At 38.6% G+C, this 16146-nt stretch overlaps 1 protein-coding gene and 1 non-coding gene across 15 annotated transcripts in view; both read left to right on the top strand.

Moving 5' to 3' along the window:
* The window catches only part of UBAP2 (ubiquitin associated protein 2), a 104015-nt gene that overhangs the window by 49647 nt on the left and 38222 nt on the right, over positions 1–16146 (top strand). For 9 of the 14 annotated variants that reach the window (XM_057408163.1, XM_057408167.1, XM_057408166.1 and 6 more), the window contains 6 exons: positions 3387–3446; positions 4637–4689; positions 10830–10897; positions 12584–12776; positions 13376–13589; positions 15007–15281. In XM_057408163.1, the coding sequence (XP_057264146.1) occupies positions 3387–3446; positions 4637–4689; positions 10830–10897; positions 12584–12776; positions 13376–13589; positions 15007–15281 (863 nt within the window). The remainder of the gene's footprint in view (positions 1–3386; positions 3447–4636; positions 4690–10829; positions 10898–12583; positions 12777–13375; positions 13590–15006; positions 15282–16146) is intronic. The other 5 variants (XM_057408174.1, XM_057408173.1, XM_057408172.1 and 2 more) reach the window with 1 other exon arrangement.
* LOC130598611 (small nucleolar RNA SNORD121A) lies at positions 16017–16093 on the top strand. The gene has a single exon (XR_008972037.1). It is a non-coding gene; the product is annotated as a small nucleolar RNA SNORD121A (small nucleolar RNA).

The raw sequence follows: 16146 nt of genomic DNA, 5'->3' as shown, positions 1-16146 counted from the left end.
TGACCCTCGCGGCTAATTCTGGGTAGCCTTTATGTGCCTTCCCTATGGCAACCTCTGTTCCTTCTTGTAGCCATCTCCTGAGTCTTCGATAATGGAAGAATTCTGCCCAGGCATAAGAGTAGCTTGGTGTGGTTAAAGAGATTCCTGTAAGTGTGTGAATGTGTCTATTTGAGGAGTTTGCTGCTAGTTGACATGTTGAACTTCTTTTTGGATAACAAGTGTGATTTTGCTGTTACACTGTGCACATCTCACTGAGAACTGCACTTCAGTAATGCAGTTTAAGGCCTGTATGGAAATCTGGGAGTGTGGTATGGAGAAGAAGGTTTCAGAAGGCATTTGGGGATTTTCTCTGGCCCTGTCAGATTAATGGTTCATAGGGTATGAATGAGTGAGTGGCAGTGTGTGGAGTTCATACAAAATCATTTGGTTGGTGGAAATTTAAAGTAAACTAGTTAAGTGTGAATGCTCTTTTTGGGTGCAAAGGGCCTTTTTGCTGCTAATTTTAATTTTCTTTCGGTGCAAATGGAAAAGGCACAATAGCTGGCAAAGCAAAAATGTCTGACTCTATATATGACTATAGGAAGAGTGTTTTATTTTACAGTATTTCTTCTTTAGACAAGCCATAGGAATGTCTGAAGTAAGTCCCCAAGCCAAAAAGAAATCTCTTTGAAGAGAGTAAGCTTTAAATTTGAATCACTGAGTCTTGTCCAAGAGGGAAGCACTTTCAACCTTGCGATGGAAAGTATCTCGAGGAGGCACATTAGAGGAGACTGCAACTGGGATAGTAGTTTTAAAGCAAAAGCGAGTGCTGGGAAGGAAGCTGAAAGCAGGGGTAGGATGGTGGAGTAGGATACAATGTGTGGGGCTGGAAGCAGGTTTTACAAAGTTGAGCTGGTGATTTTGCTTGTTAATCACAAGTACTAGTTTTCAAAATTACCTTCCTCCCCATTTAGAGTACTTTTATTGCAAAGCAACAGTCATGGTGATAAGTAACTTTGCTATGTAGAGTTACTAAAGATGTGAATGAGGGTTATGTATATTTATGGAAATCCATAAAGCCTCTGGTGACCTAATGAAGTATGTCAGGTAAGTGTATACAGAGAAGAAAGGTAGCATGGAAATCCCTCTCTATTCCTCATTACCCAGTCCCATTTCTTCTTTCATCTCGAAAGAAACCAAAATTAGCTCATAGTAGCTGCTTGAAAACTTACTTTTATCTGCAGTGAGATAAATTGACATAACTGGGCAACTACCTGGAGAAACAAAACTGATTTGCTTATCAAAATGTTTTCTGAAGACAACATGCAAATATAAACTGCTTGTGGAGTTCTAAGTTTTCACTACGTATTCCCTCTTTAAGCCGGTGCTGGGAAGTTACCAACATCAATGTTTTCAATTAAAATGAAATACACTATTTGTTTCCAAAATATAGTTGCCCCAGTATGTGCTCTGAAAGTGCTCTAGAACCTCTTGTCCTGAGTTATTGCAGGTACAAGAGGAATTATAGTAGCCTGAATGAAAGGTGTTACTAGGTGCCCCATCATGCAGTCTTATAGAAAAGCTAGTTGGTTCTATGGAGGTAAAAGTTAGCATTGTTGTTTGAAATAAAAAGAGATTAAAGAGTGAATTTTTAGTGGTTCATAACATTTAAGTGTAATTGTATTCTAAATAATTGAGAATCAGTTTTTCTGAATCCTGGTTTTATAGAACTAATGTACAACTGAAAGACATGGTGCAGGCGGGAGGAAACAGAATGACCAGTCCTCCTCCAAAAGGGATTAAACTTGAACAGCATGATCAATACTTTCTTACAGGCACAATGGGTATTCAGTTTCTTACCTTTTTTGTAATGTACAAGGCAGTTGGAGACCCTGAGTGAAAGATCACAGCAGTTCTTATAAATCAGTTATGTTACAGGCCATTTCTCAAAGGAGGTTATAAAAATGGTGTTGCATTCTTCTAATTTACTGATACCTCTACTTTGATAGAGTTTTCATAGATTTCACAGAAAAAAAAATCCTTTGTTACCTTAGTTAGGAGCAGCATTAGATTACTCAAATTGAAGAATGACAAGAAGTAAAAAAATAATTGTAATGTAACTACCAAGGGGTAAGAAGGGAATTGCATAGCTTGGGAATTACAAGGAAGGTGTCTGGTTTTAGGACTTCTGTAAAAGTGAAAAGGAACATGTTAAAGAAAACTTCAGGTCATTCTAGAACATGAATGTAATCCAGAAGGAAAAGATTAGTACATAACTTTGGGATAGACAAAAAAAAAAAAGTTATATCTATGGCTGATTATTAAAAAAAAAAAAAAGGAAAAATGGCCCTAAATAGTGTGACAGAAAGTGAGTAACTGGGGGAAAGTAGCTGAGGCCTTACCAAAAACATATTGTATACTTTTTGCTTTATAGCTTTCTAAAACTGAATGTGTTGCAAAGAGAAACAGGAAAGAGTCACACAAAGCCATCTAGGTGGAAGTTGCTGTGACAAGGATCCTTAAAAACACAAAGCGTACTTTCAGTGGAAAACAGAGAACTCTTTGCAAGGCACAGGGGAAGGTTGGGAAGAAAATATATAGAGTTGCCATAATGCCAAGGTGGATATTGGACTAGAAGGAAATTGATGTGCTTGTGGCAAGATCAGGCTTAGAATCCCACCACCAAGATGAAGACATTAGCTAACTGGATTTAGTGCAGAGAAAAATCAGTGAAATAATTGAGGCTGGAAGGAGCGAGTTGGGAAGGTAGAGTGTTAATAAATTACAGTAATAAACTTAGCAGGGTAAACTAATAAAAGGGTGAAGGGTTGTGTTCAATAATTAGAGGGTAAATGCACAGAAGCATGTTCAGAAGTAGGAGCAACAGATAAATGTTTAAGTTGAATGTCAGGAAAGTGTCCTGTGTATTATTCCAAGCAGGTTTGATCTCCCAGAAGTGGTGGGGATGGTCAAGGGTTGGGCTTGATTTGACTGAGCTCTTCTTGTGTTTGTTTTAGCTGACTCTGAGCTCTATTGTTGTGATTCTGGCACCACCATGAGGTTTGTCTTCTGCAGAGGCAGGCCTTGTTCTGGCTGATAGGAGATAAAAAGCAGCAGTGGGAATACAAGGATGTATGAAGAAAAAATATCAGAGGATATCCTGTGCTGGTCAGGGGAAGGAAAAGAACATCAACTGTTTCTCAAAAAACCTCATTGGGCTTTTTCTCCTTTCTAAAATTTCTGTGGAAGTGTGTGTATTGGTCTGGAAATTTGGGGCATTTGTAGTTAATTTTGTGCTCGGATTTGATTAGTAGTTGTTTTGCAGTATGTAGAAACTTCCTGGTTAGAGGTTGTTTGGTAACACGTGAGCACAAGATGTTTCAGGCAACTCTGTAATTGCTCCACAGAGCCAACACAGAGTGGATGTTACTTTGCTCAGGACCTGCCAAATAATTTTGGATTCCAAGGTATAAACCTCCTTTCTTCTACCCACTATGTGTATGTATATCTTCGTAGTAGGCCTGTTTGCCTCACTGGGTTAGTGCCATTGGACCCTTCTCTGCCCAAACCACTGTTTTGTAACAGTGTACAAAAGAATACATTAATCCAGAGATGTCATTAGTATAAACTGGACAGTTGATGCTGTCTTCCGGGAGCCTGTTTCTGGCTGAACGTGTCTCAGAGGGTTTCTCATTAAGTAAAAAAGAGATGATTAAAGCAGTAATTCTTCTGCTTTTGTACTTGATCAAAGGTGATGGGAGTAGGATCTGTACTGCTGGTGTTTTCTTCACTCATGGTTATGCAGATTAAATGAAGGCTCTGGTTATCGGCTGGGATAACTTCTATGCTGATTGGTGGTGGTCAAGGACTTTAGTCTGTCGCTTTTGCATGTCTGTGTCTGCTGTTTCCTGTGGAAGGGATCAGGTTTCTTGCATCTGTAGGATCATTTCCCGTAGTTTTCCCATTGCCACATGTTGTACACTTGCACACTGTGCTCCAGTGTTCACCAAATAAATACTGCAACAAGTTATGGGGAGAGGTGTTTTGCAGCTACAGTGGAAGCTTATTGGCTCTTCTGCTGCCATTATACGGACTATATATGATTTAAAATAAGTTTCGTGTATCATGGGAAGGGATTGGAGTTGTTCTGCTTTAAGGAGAGAGTTAACAGGTTGGAAAGGAGCCTCCAGAGGCATAGCATGGGTCTGGAATTTGTGTTGAAAGCAGGATTATGGATGTTGGAGCAGGTGTTGTGGTTCTGTTTTGTTCCGGCTCTGTATGAATTTGTGCATGGAATTGTGAGATCCAATGGGAGGGCTGAGTAACCTCTCTCTGTCACTGGGGACATAGGAGGAAGTTCTTACAATGTTTGGGATTAATCACTGCTTGCAGACATATATTTATGCAAATTATGTCTGATACCGTAGTGGCTGAGAAATTCCTGAAATCAGAAATTACAGGGGGAAAGAAAAAACCTTCCCAAAATTTTAAATCTGCAGACCAGTTTTCTAGAGCTTCCCATGTTTCCAACCACCATTTCCTCGCTTTGTGTTCCACTAATAATGAAAACAGGGCAGCTTATAAATCAGAATGGTTGAAATGCCATGTAGTGCCTTTAGCTTGTAACTCTTTTCTTTCCTTCCCCATATTACAATAGGAGCATGGAAAAACTCAATAGAAGAGTGGACAGCAGAAGATTGGAATGAAGATGTAAGTTTACCATGTTGGATAGACCAGTTGATTATTTACCCTTAGAGTTTCTGTGTTATCTTCAGAAACTAAGTGTTCAAAGTAGTAGCTGTATGCAACTATCACAGGAATTACAGCAAGATATTTCTTACTGTGTTTCTTACTGTAATTCCTGTTTAAAATACATAGAATCATAGAATCACAGAATGCTTTGGGTTGGCAAGAACCTTAACATCATCTAGTTCCAACCCCTCTGCCATGGTTCTTTCTTTCCTAAATGCAATCTATGTATTTCACAAATGAGTATGTATGACCATGCACTCCACAGTACACTTTGGTTATCTTATTCTGCTGACTGCATTTTATATTTCCAATTGTTCGGTATTAATTGTGAGTATAACCCGGCACAGATTTATCCAAGTTAGATTTCTGCAGTTATCACAGGATGAATTAATTCAAGTAGAGAACTTAGCCACACATAGACAAGATTGTTTTTTAAACAAAATTGAATCAAGAAATAGTTATTTTTTTAATGGGTGGGCAGTACATAGGTAACAAAATTTTAACTTTTATCCCAAATTAAGTATTTGTGAACTAAGAGTTCTCAACTGCTCAGTGCTGATGGGTGTAAACCACAGGCTTCCCCCTACTATCATGTAAGGATTTAAAGCCATATTATCACAAGACTTTTAAGTAATGAAGTGCTGAGGCTTCCTGTCAACTTTAGACTCCTCATTTGATGCTTTTTGTTTGAAATATGCTTAATTACTTCTCTTAGTCCAACTTCGTGTTCATAATATTAAAAAAAGGATCTAGCAGTATGCTGAAGTTAGCAGTTAATTGCTTCATTCCTGTTGTTTTATTATGATGTGTTGTTTAAAGTACTACAACAGTTTCTGTGCTCATTCTTTATCAGGTAAGATATGTCTTAATTTCTTCAAAACATTTGCCATTTTTAATCATCACATGTGAAAATTACATTTGTGATTTTAAAGTTTCAGTTGTTGTAGTAAAGCTTAAGCAGTTCAGAAAACAAACGAGGTAATAAATATGGAAAGGAAAACTTAGCTTTTAAGAAGTTTTTCATATTTTACAGGAATATCCATTATTTCAAGTTTATTTTCAGAAGAATAAGTTTATATTGAAAATCATCCCTTTTGCCTCTTTCTGTAAGGTGGCATAAAATCATGGAATCATAGAATTGTTTAGGTTGGAAAAGACCTATAAATCGAGTCCAGCCATTAACCCAGACCTGCCAAATCCACTAAACCATGTTCCCAAATGCCACATTTGCACATCTTTACCTCCAGGGATGGTGACTCTGCCACTTCCCTGGGCAGTCTTTTCAATGCTTGAGGACCCTCCCTGTGAAGAAATTTTTCCTAGCATCCAGTCTAAACCTCCCCTGGCACAGCTCGAGGCCATTTCCTCTTGATCTATTGCTTGTTACTTGGGAAAAGTGATGGACTCCCAACTCTTTCTCTACAGATAGCTGTAGAAGGTGATGAAGCATGTCAGTGTTACAGCTAGAAATGTGTGAATGTGTCATATAACAGATATGAAAATTCTGTCCTTATCTAATGAAAGGGCTGTATTTTTTAAGAAAGTTGAAAGAAACTCCAAAATACCTAGTTTCTCTGTATTGGTTACTGCCATCAAAAGCTGATATCTTTTTTTAAGCCTGCCCTCCTTTCTACAGTATATGGTAGAAGTAGTCTGATGGCTAAGGGATAGTGAAAATTTCTGACCTTGTTTCTTAACTGTTTGATACTGGTACAATGCAGTACTTGTAGCACAGGTGGAGTGTTGAGCAATGCTGACCAGCAATAGATTTTTTTTTAAAAATTAATAATTAAAGTCCAAGAAATTTGCACATGAATCTTGAAAGAGCAGCAGATGAAACCTCTAGACTGTTATTTTTTATTAATTTTAGAGTCCTGGAAAAATCCCTGTAGCCTAGGAGAAAGTTGTTCATGTTCAGAAAGAGTGAATGAAATGGCTACCTGCAGAAACATTAGCCTAAAACATGCCTGGGGAAAAAATAAAGGAAAATTTGATTCATATGATCTAAAAAGAAAAGGAAAAAAAACCAAAACAAACCACACCCAAAACAAAAGAAACAAGCCAAAAAAACCCAGAAGCTGTAATAATACAGCTTCTGCCATTCACTGTAGCTTTATAGTAAATAACTCCCCTTCAAATAAACCTGATGATAGTCTTTAAGTAAATTACAAGTTAATTGTGAAGACAGAGTATGTCTTTGTATGAGAATGGATCTACATCTTTTCTTCTAAAAATAATTATATGCTATCACAAAGCAGAATAAGTGTATTTAAATCCACCCTGCAAATTCTGGCAAATCTTTTGCAAGAGGACCAGTATCGAACATGGGTGTTTCTAGGAGATGTGTAAAGGAATCCAGTCCCAGACCAGATGCCTTCCTTATCAATGATTTGGAAATAAAAGTAAAATCACTGCTGAATTAAATGTGTGGCAAATCAAAAAATTACTGGAATGGCAATCATAAGTAAGCCAGTCATGCAGAGAGGTCTGGAACTTTGCTAGACTTGACCTGTTCAAATAAAAAATGCTTTAATATAGCCAAGTGCACATTTGTTTCATAGGAATAAAGGCATACCTCCAGGACAAGGGGCTGCTCTCTGAAAAGCAGCAACAGAAAAAGTTTCAGAATTGTAGTGGATGATGAAAAAGGAACAGCTCAGCATGATCTCCTAAAGGGCTGATAGTATGGCAGAAAAGTGCTATTCTAGTTTGTTTTTTTTTGCCTGTAGGCACCCTTGCTGTCTCACAATCAGTCTTGGTTTATGTTTCTGTGTGTGGACTCTCCTGGATGTGATTCTGAAGTACTGCATCCAGTTACTCATTGGTTTATAAAACAAAGATTGTGGAAACAGCTGAATATTATTTACTTATAGAAGAGGTACTTGAGGATGAGATTTTTAGTTTACTGAATCTGAACAGGTTGTTTTATTGGCCTATAATGGACTCTAGTTTTAGTTTAGCAGACAAAGGCATAATATGAACCTGTGGCTGGAACATAATGCTGTGCATTTAAGGGTATAATAATTCTAGCAGCATGACTAATGGTTAAAACAACCAAGGATGCTGATGTATTTGCTGGTGTGTTTTGCTGATAAAGACCAGCTGTTTTTCTGAGAAATAATTTTGATTAAATGTGTTGTTTTCTAGTCAGATGCAAGTTGGGAGTGGATGAGTGAAATTTAGTGACCTGGGCAGGATTGGATTTTTGTGATCTAATAGTCCTGTATTTACTAGTGAGTATTGAGCAAGTATTGTAAGTTGTCAGCATGCTCTTAGAGTTGAGGCTAGCTGTAGTGAAAATAGGAGGTTGTATTTTGTTAAAGTAATATTCAGGGCATGGACAATGAAGGATCAGAGAAATGTCAAGGTAGTGTAGGTGGCTTTGGGTTGTCCTGCTGAAAGTGTGGTCATGTTCTCCTGGCTAAAGAAGATAAATTCTAACTATCAGAAGGGGAAGAAGCTATCAGTAGGGGAGAAATAGAATACATACACATTGCTGGAAAGTGGATGAAGGCATACATTTGCTGTACAATGTTGATAGTGTTAGTTTTTATTTGAAACAACAGCAACACTTAAAAAAAAAAACCAACAAAAACAACAAAAAAGCAAACTACACAAACCCAACCCCCCCCATTTATTTTACTGGGTGTATTTCCTTTACCAGGAAGCAACATGAGAACTTGTTTTATTTTTCTTTCACTTCAGTACATCTTATCAAAGCAGTAATAAGGTTTTGTTATTTCTGATTTGCTGATGTTTTTATGAGGCTGCTAGAGTATAGTTTCCTGTTCTCACCTATCAACTGGCCTTGGGAGCTGGTGGCTAGTTGTTAAATGTATTGTCTGTTTGGTAACTGGATCTTTATCATGAGGTAAAGAGCTGAAAAGCACCAACTCCATGAAGGGAATATGAACCCCTTCTGAAGCTGATGTTTGCAAATAGTTCACAACTGTTCATTCAATTCTGGTAAATGCCAGAGCCTCAGTAAAACACTTGCAAATGTAGTGTATAGTGAGTGTAAATAGCTTTGTTAGGAGCTGTAATACTATTAAGAAATACTGAACATATCTGGGAGATAAAGCTTTCTAGTCACTGCTGCACATAGTACAGTGTTTTGATAAAATGCCATAGTCCCATCAGAATTCTGGATTAGGTGCTTGATTAGAGCTTGTGGCTGTGAGCTTGCCACAGGGTATAGTGTAAATTTCAGCATAGCCAGAGATGCGCGTTTTGCATGCTGGCTCACTTAAAGAGAGCATTTCCTCTCTGACACATCAAACATGCTTTTGTGGTGTCACAAACACCCTTGGGCTCCTCGATTTGCTTATTTTTCAGGATTCATGCGTATTGGCCACGGTTAGTCTTATCCTGCATTATGTGAGAGTAAGAAACTGTTGACATTACAATGAATTTAATATTTAACCAGCGGATTGCGGACCATGGGCTGCTGCTCATGCCATTAGCTGACCTTCTTGTGCCATACAATGCAGGAGTCTCATAGCACTACAAAAAGTACAGTACACGTTTTAAAACAACATGTACGCTGGAGTGAGGGCTGAACAATAGAGAAAGCCTTTTTAATTGGAAATATGGTTGAGCTGAATATTCTTTCTTTGTTTTAGTCAGTACACAGAGTTGTGGGCTGGCAACATTATACACAGTACAGAGTTGTGTTCCAGAAAGATGGGATTAAAGTATGTTGAGTGGGCAGCAGAGGAAGGGAAGGAAATGGAGGAAGGAACTGTGGTGGTCCTCATTTTTTCATGACACAATGTATTGCACATAAGTAGGTGCTAGTAGAATACATGAAACATTTGAACTTTGCTCCTAGTCTGCCCTTCTGCATCCTGCTCAACAGTGTTTCACAGGAGAATCCCAGTCAGATGGCTGTGTTCAGAGATACAGGTGCTTTCAGTAGAGCTGCCCATGGGATGACAGATGAAATTGACTCATGTCAGTAATATCCTTTAAACAGGGATACTAGCAATGTGTGTGATTAAAAATCAATTACTTCCCAGAAGACCTGTATTCAAATGCCACATTCTAAAGGGATTCTTCATGTGAGTTTGAATAGGTCAGTCTTCAGTGTAAATGTAAAGCTACACTGAAGTAGTTAAGGGTGATTTTGTGCAAATTTAATTTAAAATATAACCATTATGTGTGCATATCTTCATCTGGTTAAACCTAACCTGCGCTCATTTAAGACCTCTTCTGGTTTGCAAGTATTCCTGTCAATAGAAATTAATTAGCCCTATAAAGTTGTAGCTGTTTTCTTTTTTAAAAAAATAGCAGATAAAGGTGTTAAAATAAACAGCAGCAAATGAACACCTTACAGACTAACATCACCCCTTTCTCCCCCAAAACTCCAACCAACCAGCTTCACCTCCCCAGCTACTTGTGCAAGTACCTAGTACAGCATGGTGAAAGCAGTAGTTTTCTGCTGTATGGGCTGATTGGTTATACCAGTATAAGCAATTGCTGGTTTTGAGCTCACGACTGCAGAGCAGACGTGAGTTTATAATGTTACCGCCACCCCTAGCAGAAATGCCAAGAAGGAACCATGAATGCTGTTTCACTGTACATATCTGTGGGCAAATCTGCCTCCGCTGGTGATGGCAGCTGAAATGTAAAACATGGAGATACATGGAAGAAATGAGAGCTGTGCAATATGTTAGGCTTCTGCAATGACATTTATCACAGCTGTTCTATGGAGTCCTAAATTACACCTGCACAAGTACTTGCCCAAAGTATCTTTACAGCTGTCATGTTAATTACTTTCTGCTGGTGTATTTTTCAGTTAGTTGCTCAAACTGATGTCGGTGCATTGGTATGCCCTTGTATGTGTTCAGTAGACCAAATTTCCTAGCACTTCAGTTAAATTGGTACTTGATTCTGTGGAGAAGGCTTTGCTGAAGTTTGGCTACGTGTTTTTGTTTTTTTAAGCAGAGCTGCAGCATAACTGGTTGTAATGATAGTTTGACTTTACTTTTATCGTGAAAGTGCATGACCAAGATGGAATTTCTGCAGATGTCACAGAAGTGAGGCATGAGAATGTATGTGATTAAAATACCTTTCCTCCTCCCCTCTATCTTTTTCAGCTTTCTGAAACGAAAGTGTTCACTGCTTCTTCTGTTCCAGTTGAGAATCATGTGACTCCTGGGCAGAGGTAAGCTCCTTTTCCGTATTTTCCCTATACCTTAAGAACAACTTGCTTGGTGAACCATTGTTAGCTTCCACATATAAAATGTTGGATAAAACACAGGGCAGCCCTGGCCAGAGATTGGTCAAACTAATTTTGAAATTGTGAAATTGTTGGGTTTGTGGTTTCCTGTGTTATTGAATATGAAATTGGAGCCAAACTTAGCAAATCCATAAGCATAATACTGAGAAGGCCCTGTCGTCTGCACAAAGACTGCTTACAGGCAGGAACAGAAGTAGATGTGAAGAAAAAGTTTTCTGCTTTCAGTTGAAAAGGAAGCACTGCCTTTGCTGTCCAGAAAGTGGAAAGCCTGCCCATGTAGGTGAAAAACGTATTTAGAACATAGTGCTTTAACAAACGTGTTAATAGGAAAGCTTTTATTGGCAAGAAGATGAATTTCCTGATAAGCATCACAATTACCTGCTTTAACTAATGATACAGAGCTCAGATAGGGAACCAGAAATACGGCAGTTGCTGTCTTTGCTTGCCTTTGTCTTCACCAAATGCTGGGCTGATGATGGTGGAATCAGTCGCCTGCATTAGCCTCAGGTCCCAGGAGAGAGGATTAAAGCTGTTCGATGAAGACTTCAGTAGCTGAATAGCATAAGATCTAAAAACTAGATGGCCTGATGGTCCCAAATATCCTGGTGCAGCTGTACCCCTGTACTCCAAACTGCAGGAAAATTTTCCTTATGGAAATGAGATGTGATCTGGAGGCAGCAGGGTGTCAGTTGATCTAGAGTTTATAATCCTTTCTTTTAAAAGGTGATGTGTTCACATATTCATTGTTCTGATGCAAATACTCTTTCAGTGGATATCCCTCAAATTATGTTAGAAAATATTTTAGTTCATCAACTCAGATTCTGGTGTATTTTGTTTGTTTTTGTGTTTTTTGCTTGCTTAAGGTTTTTTTGTTTTGATTTGTTTTTTTTTTTACTTGACATAAGAAAGGTTTATTATTAGGTTAAATAAAGGTTTTATTATTGCCTGAATGCTTTGCTTTTCCTGGGATAAACCTGTGATAAACATGTAGTAGGGGTTAGTAAGCAAAGCTAAATATAAAAAAAATTCATGTTTCTATCCTGCTCAGGTATGTGTGTGGTAGGGTAATTTTGGAAATGTGCCCACTCTCTGAGAAACTTAGCTTATATTTCTGCTTCTCTTGTGACTTCCATGTCATCACATGGTCACTCAGTCACTGCATGTGTGTCTTTATTCTTTAATGTCTTCTTAACCACCCTGTACATAGGTGGGACTTTAATCCCTTGCTCTTTTTAAAGTTGGGCGTGCAGGCAGGATCCACTTGATCAGAATGTGTCTTTCATGACTTGTCTCCAGTTACTTGGTTATATTGATCATATAGGTTGTGTGATACATGGTGTAATAAATTCAATAATGTTTCAAAAGAATGCAAAGATAATTTATATTCTAACTTTACTGGAGGATTTCAGCTAGCAGAATATCACTTCCTGGTAAATTATTCTACCTTATACCTCTTTTTGTATGGCAGGCAAGCAATATTTGGAAAGGCTGTTAATCAGTAATAATGCTGTTGCTAAAGTATGGTAGCTTTAGTATTGTTAGTGTTTTCTACCATTTCAGCACAGCATAGTCATCGAGTTTATTCCAGCCAAACCTTTCTTTTTCTTACAGCATCGATTTGATAACACTGCTTCAAAAGCCTGTGACCTCTTCTACCCAAGATATGGAAGGGAACTCATTTGAGGCTCCACAGCAGCAGACCTTTGGCCAAGCCCTGGTCTTCACGAATTCTCAGCACAGCACCCAGTTGGCATCAGGAACTGGCAGCTCCAGTGCTGTAAACGCTTATTCTCCTCAAAGTCTGGTAAAATTATCTTATGCTTTCTTTTGGAATTAGGAATTTCATTCCTTCAATTCACACAGACACACAAAGTTTACTTTTATTTCTGGTTTTGCTAAGCGGTTTTTTCTCAGTTTACATGAAGCACTTGTGTTAATTTTTGAGGAGAGCAGATGTGTTTAGGTGTTGATATAGAATGAAGTAATTTGTTTATGGTGAAGAGTTCTAAGCCAGAAAACTATGTACTATTTCCAAGCACATATCTGACTGCCTTTTGTGTAAACATGCCTATCTCCCTAGTCAAGTGTGAAGGCTTGAAACTGGGCACTTAAATTTATTCTCCAAAAATCAGTTCACCTGTTAGATGTATGGATTCAAGGGAATCAGTGTTGTTGTGATCACAGTAGTGGAGGTTGTATTGATGATAATCAGAGAAGATCAGTCCATATGCTAAAACTGCTGAATTTTGTATTTGTCATTCGTTACTGCTCGAGGCCTTTAGTTCTAGGTTTTAGTTGCTGCCAAATAGCAGCTATAGGCATTGACCCTATGGTTATGTTAAAATCATTTATTAAAAACTTAAAACTCCACTCCTTCACTTCTTCATTTTTGTCTTTTGGCAGTCTGCAGTTCTTTGTTCCGGCTTTGGAGAACTTGGATCCTCTAAATTGGCAAACTCTACTGGGTCGCAAATCTTAGACCAGTTGAAATCTCCGGGATTGGGTCAGTTTACCTCTCAACAGAACAATAGTAGCTCTACTGCCACTACCACAACTGCCACATCATCCTGGGATTTAAAACCGCCCATTAGTCAGTCCTCAGTCCTTAATCAGTTTGGTAAGTGCTTTGATACAGTGCTCCTGCTCTCTCTGTCTTTCTCTCCGCCTCTCCCTTCTTTCCCTCCTTCAGATTTCTTAATGCCAGTAACAGTTTAAAATGGGCTTAATGAAAGGGTTTTTTAAAAAAATGTAGTCGTAAGAGTTACATTTACTTGCTGGTAATAAACATTGCAAGTTTATCAGAAACAAGTTTTGGTAGGCTCACATCTATCCGTAAATGTCATTGCATCTTTAGAAGTTGCTGAGCCTTTGTGTAAGGACATCTTTGATTTAATATGCTCAAATATGTAATTGGAACTTTGGTGTCACTTTGTTTCTCAGCAAATAGTGGAAAATACTTATTTTGATTGTGCCTGCACTGCTTCTAGCTGAGTATAAGGTTGTACCATACTCTGTCTTTTTCTTCCCCACATTTTATTCTTCCAGCCATTACATGAATTTTGAATGCATACTGTATAAATTCTTCACAGCATGTGTTCTTTCCTTAGTGTGCTGAGAATGATGCAGGTTACCCGTTTTGTCTATTCATAATTGTATGGATTTTTCATTTGAGTAAAATTAGTAGAAACAGTGAAAATGACATTTTTGCAGTGTTGTTCCTAGCAGTATCCTCACTGTGAAAAATGATAGCTCTTGTACCTATCTCTTGTGTTATGTGTATATGTTTCCAGGTAGATAAGCAGCAAATTTGGTAGCAGTTTTAATCTTTGGCATGCAGCAATTAAAAAAAAAAAAAAAGAGTTTATTTACATTGAAAGTTGCTTTCTAATGCACTTTACCAACTGAATAAAAAAACCCCTATACATTGCAAATACTGTGGATCTCTTATGGTTGTTGAGCAGTGCTCTGATTGCTTGCATGGCTTTCAGCGTCTGTAAAACATGAAAGGGGAAGACTTGGAGCAAAACTGTCAGTGTCCAGCGACTCTTGGCTTTCAGTCAGATTGAGATGGTAGATGACTCCTATTTGTGTTGAGACCCTTCTTTTTTGTAGGGGCAGGAAATCCTAACTCGTAATGCTTCTGAGTTGCAACCCTGGACCAATTGGAAGTAATCACATATTATTGGCACAGCTAACTACATTGAAACTTGCAGCTTTTGATTAAAATAATCTGTAAGAGTTTTTGAGGGTTTATGTGTGATAATATTATGTGACTGTGTAAATACATTTAATTTCATATTTTTAGGAAAGCTTAATGCTTGCCCACAGTTGTTTTTTCAAAGTAGAGAATATAAATGTTTGTCTTACTACTATAGTGGTAGTGTACAATGTAAAACTCATGAAATTTGAGAGAGACTTGCACATGCTATAAAATAGCTGTTGAGTATTTCAGGTCACCCATGTTAGTTCATGAAGCACAAAGAGTAAAGTTTAATGCTTTAATTTTGATATTTCTTTTTCCCAAAACTGATCAGACTTTAAATCCCAGCCTGAACCATCTCCAGTTCTGAGCCAGCTCACCCAGCGACAGCAACAGCAAACACAGGCAGTTCCTGTTCCTCCTCCTGGGCTGGAGTCCTCCTCCTCCCAGATAAAACTCCGAGAGCCATCACCTGTAAACACCTCTACAGCTGTTAGCAAAATCTTACAGCTTCCTACTCTCTCTATGGATAACCAGGCAGTAACTACCCATCAAACCCACCAGAAACAGATAAAACCACCAAAACGGAGGATGACTCCAGCATCCAAGGTAGGTAACTGCATTGTGGCTTGCCCTTAGTAAATGTGAAAACATAGCAAGGCTGAAAGCTTATGTTGGGAATAGTGTGGCAGCAGGGCCAGGGTAGTGATCATCCCCCTGTACTGGGGATTGGTGAGGCTGTACCTCAAATCCTGTTGTTTAGTTCTGGGTCCCTCACTTCAAGAGAGACAGTGAGGTGCTGAAGCAGGTCTAGAGAAGGGCAATGGAGCTGGTGAATTGTCTGGAGCACAAGTGTGATGGAGAACAGCTGAGGGACCTGGGGGGGTTTAGTCTGGCGAAGAGAAGGCTCGGGGGGGACCTTATCAGTCTGTACAACTGCCTGACAGGAGGTTGTAGCGAGGTGGGAGTCAGTCTCTTCTCCCAGGTAATGAGTGATAGGACAAGAGGTAACGGCCTCAAGATGCACCAGGAGAGATTTAGATTGGATATTAGGAACAGTTTCTTCACTGAAAAGGTTGTCAAGCACAGCAGCAGGCTTCCCAGGAAAGTGATGGTCACCATCCCTGAAGATAATTAGAAGTATAGACTTGGTGCTTAGGGACATGGTTTAGTGGTAGCCTTGGCAGTGTTTAGTTAATGGTTGGACTCGATGATCTTACAGGTCTTTTCCAGCCACAATTCCGTGATTCTAGTCTATATATAAGTTGAAAAGGAGAAGAGCAAAGCCGATGGTTTATTTTTTGTTCATAAAGTAAAAAAATATCCATGCTGTGTAGTTTCTTGGTCCAAAATGTTATCTTTTCCAAGTACATATCTGATTGCTCTATGTGGAAGATGACTGTTGCTGAGTGATTCTGGGTTAATTTAGTAGCCACAAGGTGAATGTTGGCTGAAGGGGCGTGGAGACCTATGA

This window comes from Pezoporus wallicus, unplaced genomic scaffold (genome assembly GCF_028554395.1).
Source record: "Pezoporus wallicus isolate ANWC-B61680 ecotype Strahan unplaced genomic scaffold, APGP_CSIRO_Pwel_v1 contig_6996, whole genome shotgun sequence".
Classification (NCBI taxonomy): domain Eukaryota; kingdom Metazoa; phylum Chordata; class Aves; order Psittaciformes; family Psittacidae; genus Pezoporus; species Pezoporus wallicus.
The sequence above is the reverse complement of the archived record's forward strand: the minus strand, read 5'-3'. Positions and strand labels throughout refer to the sequence as shown.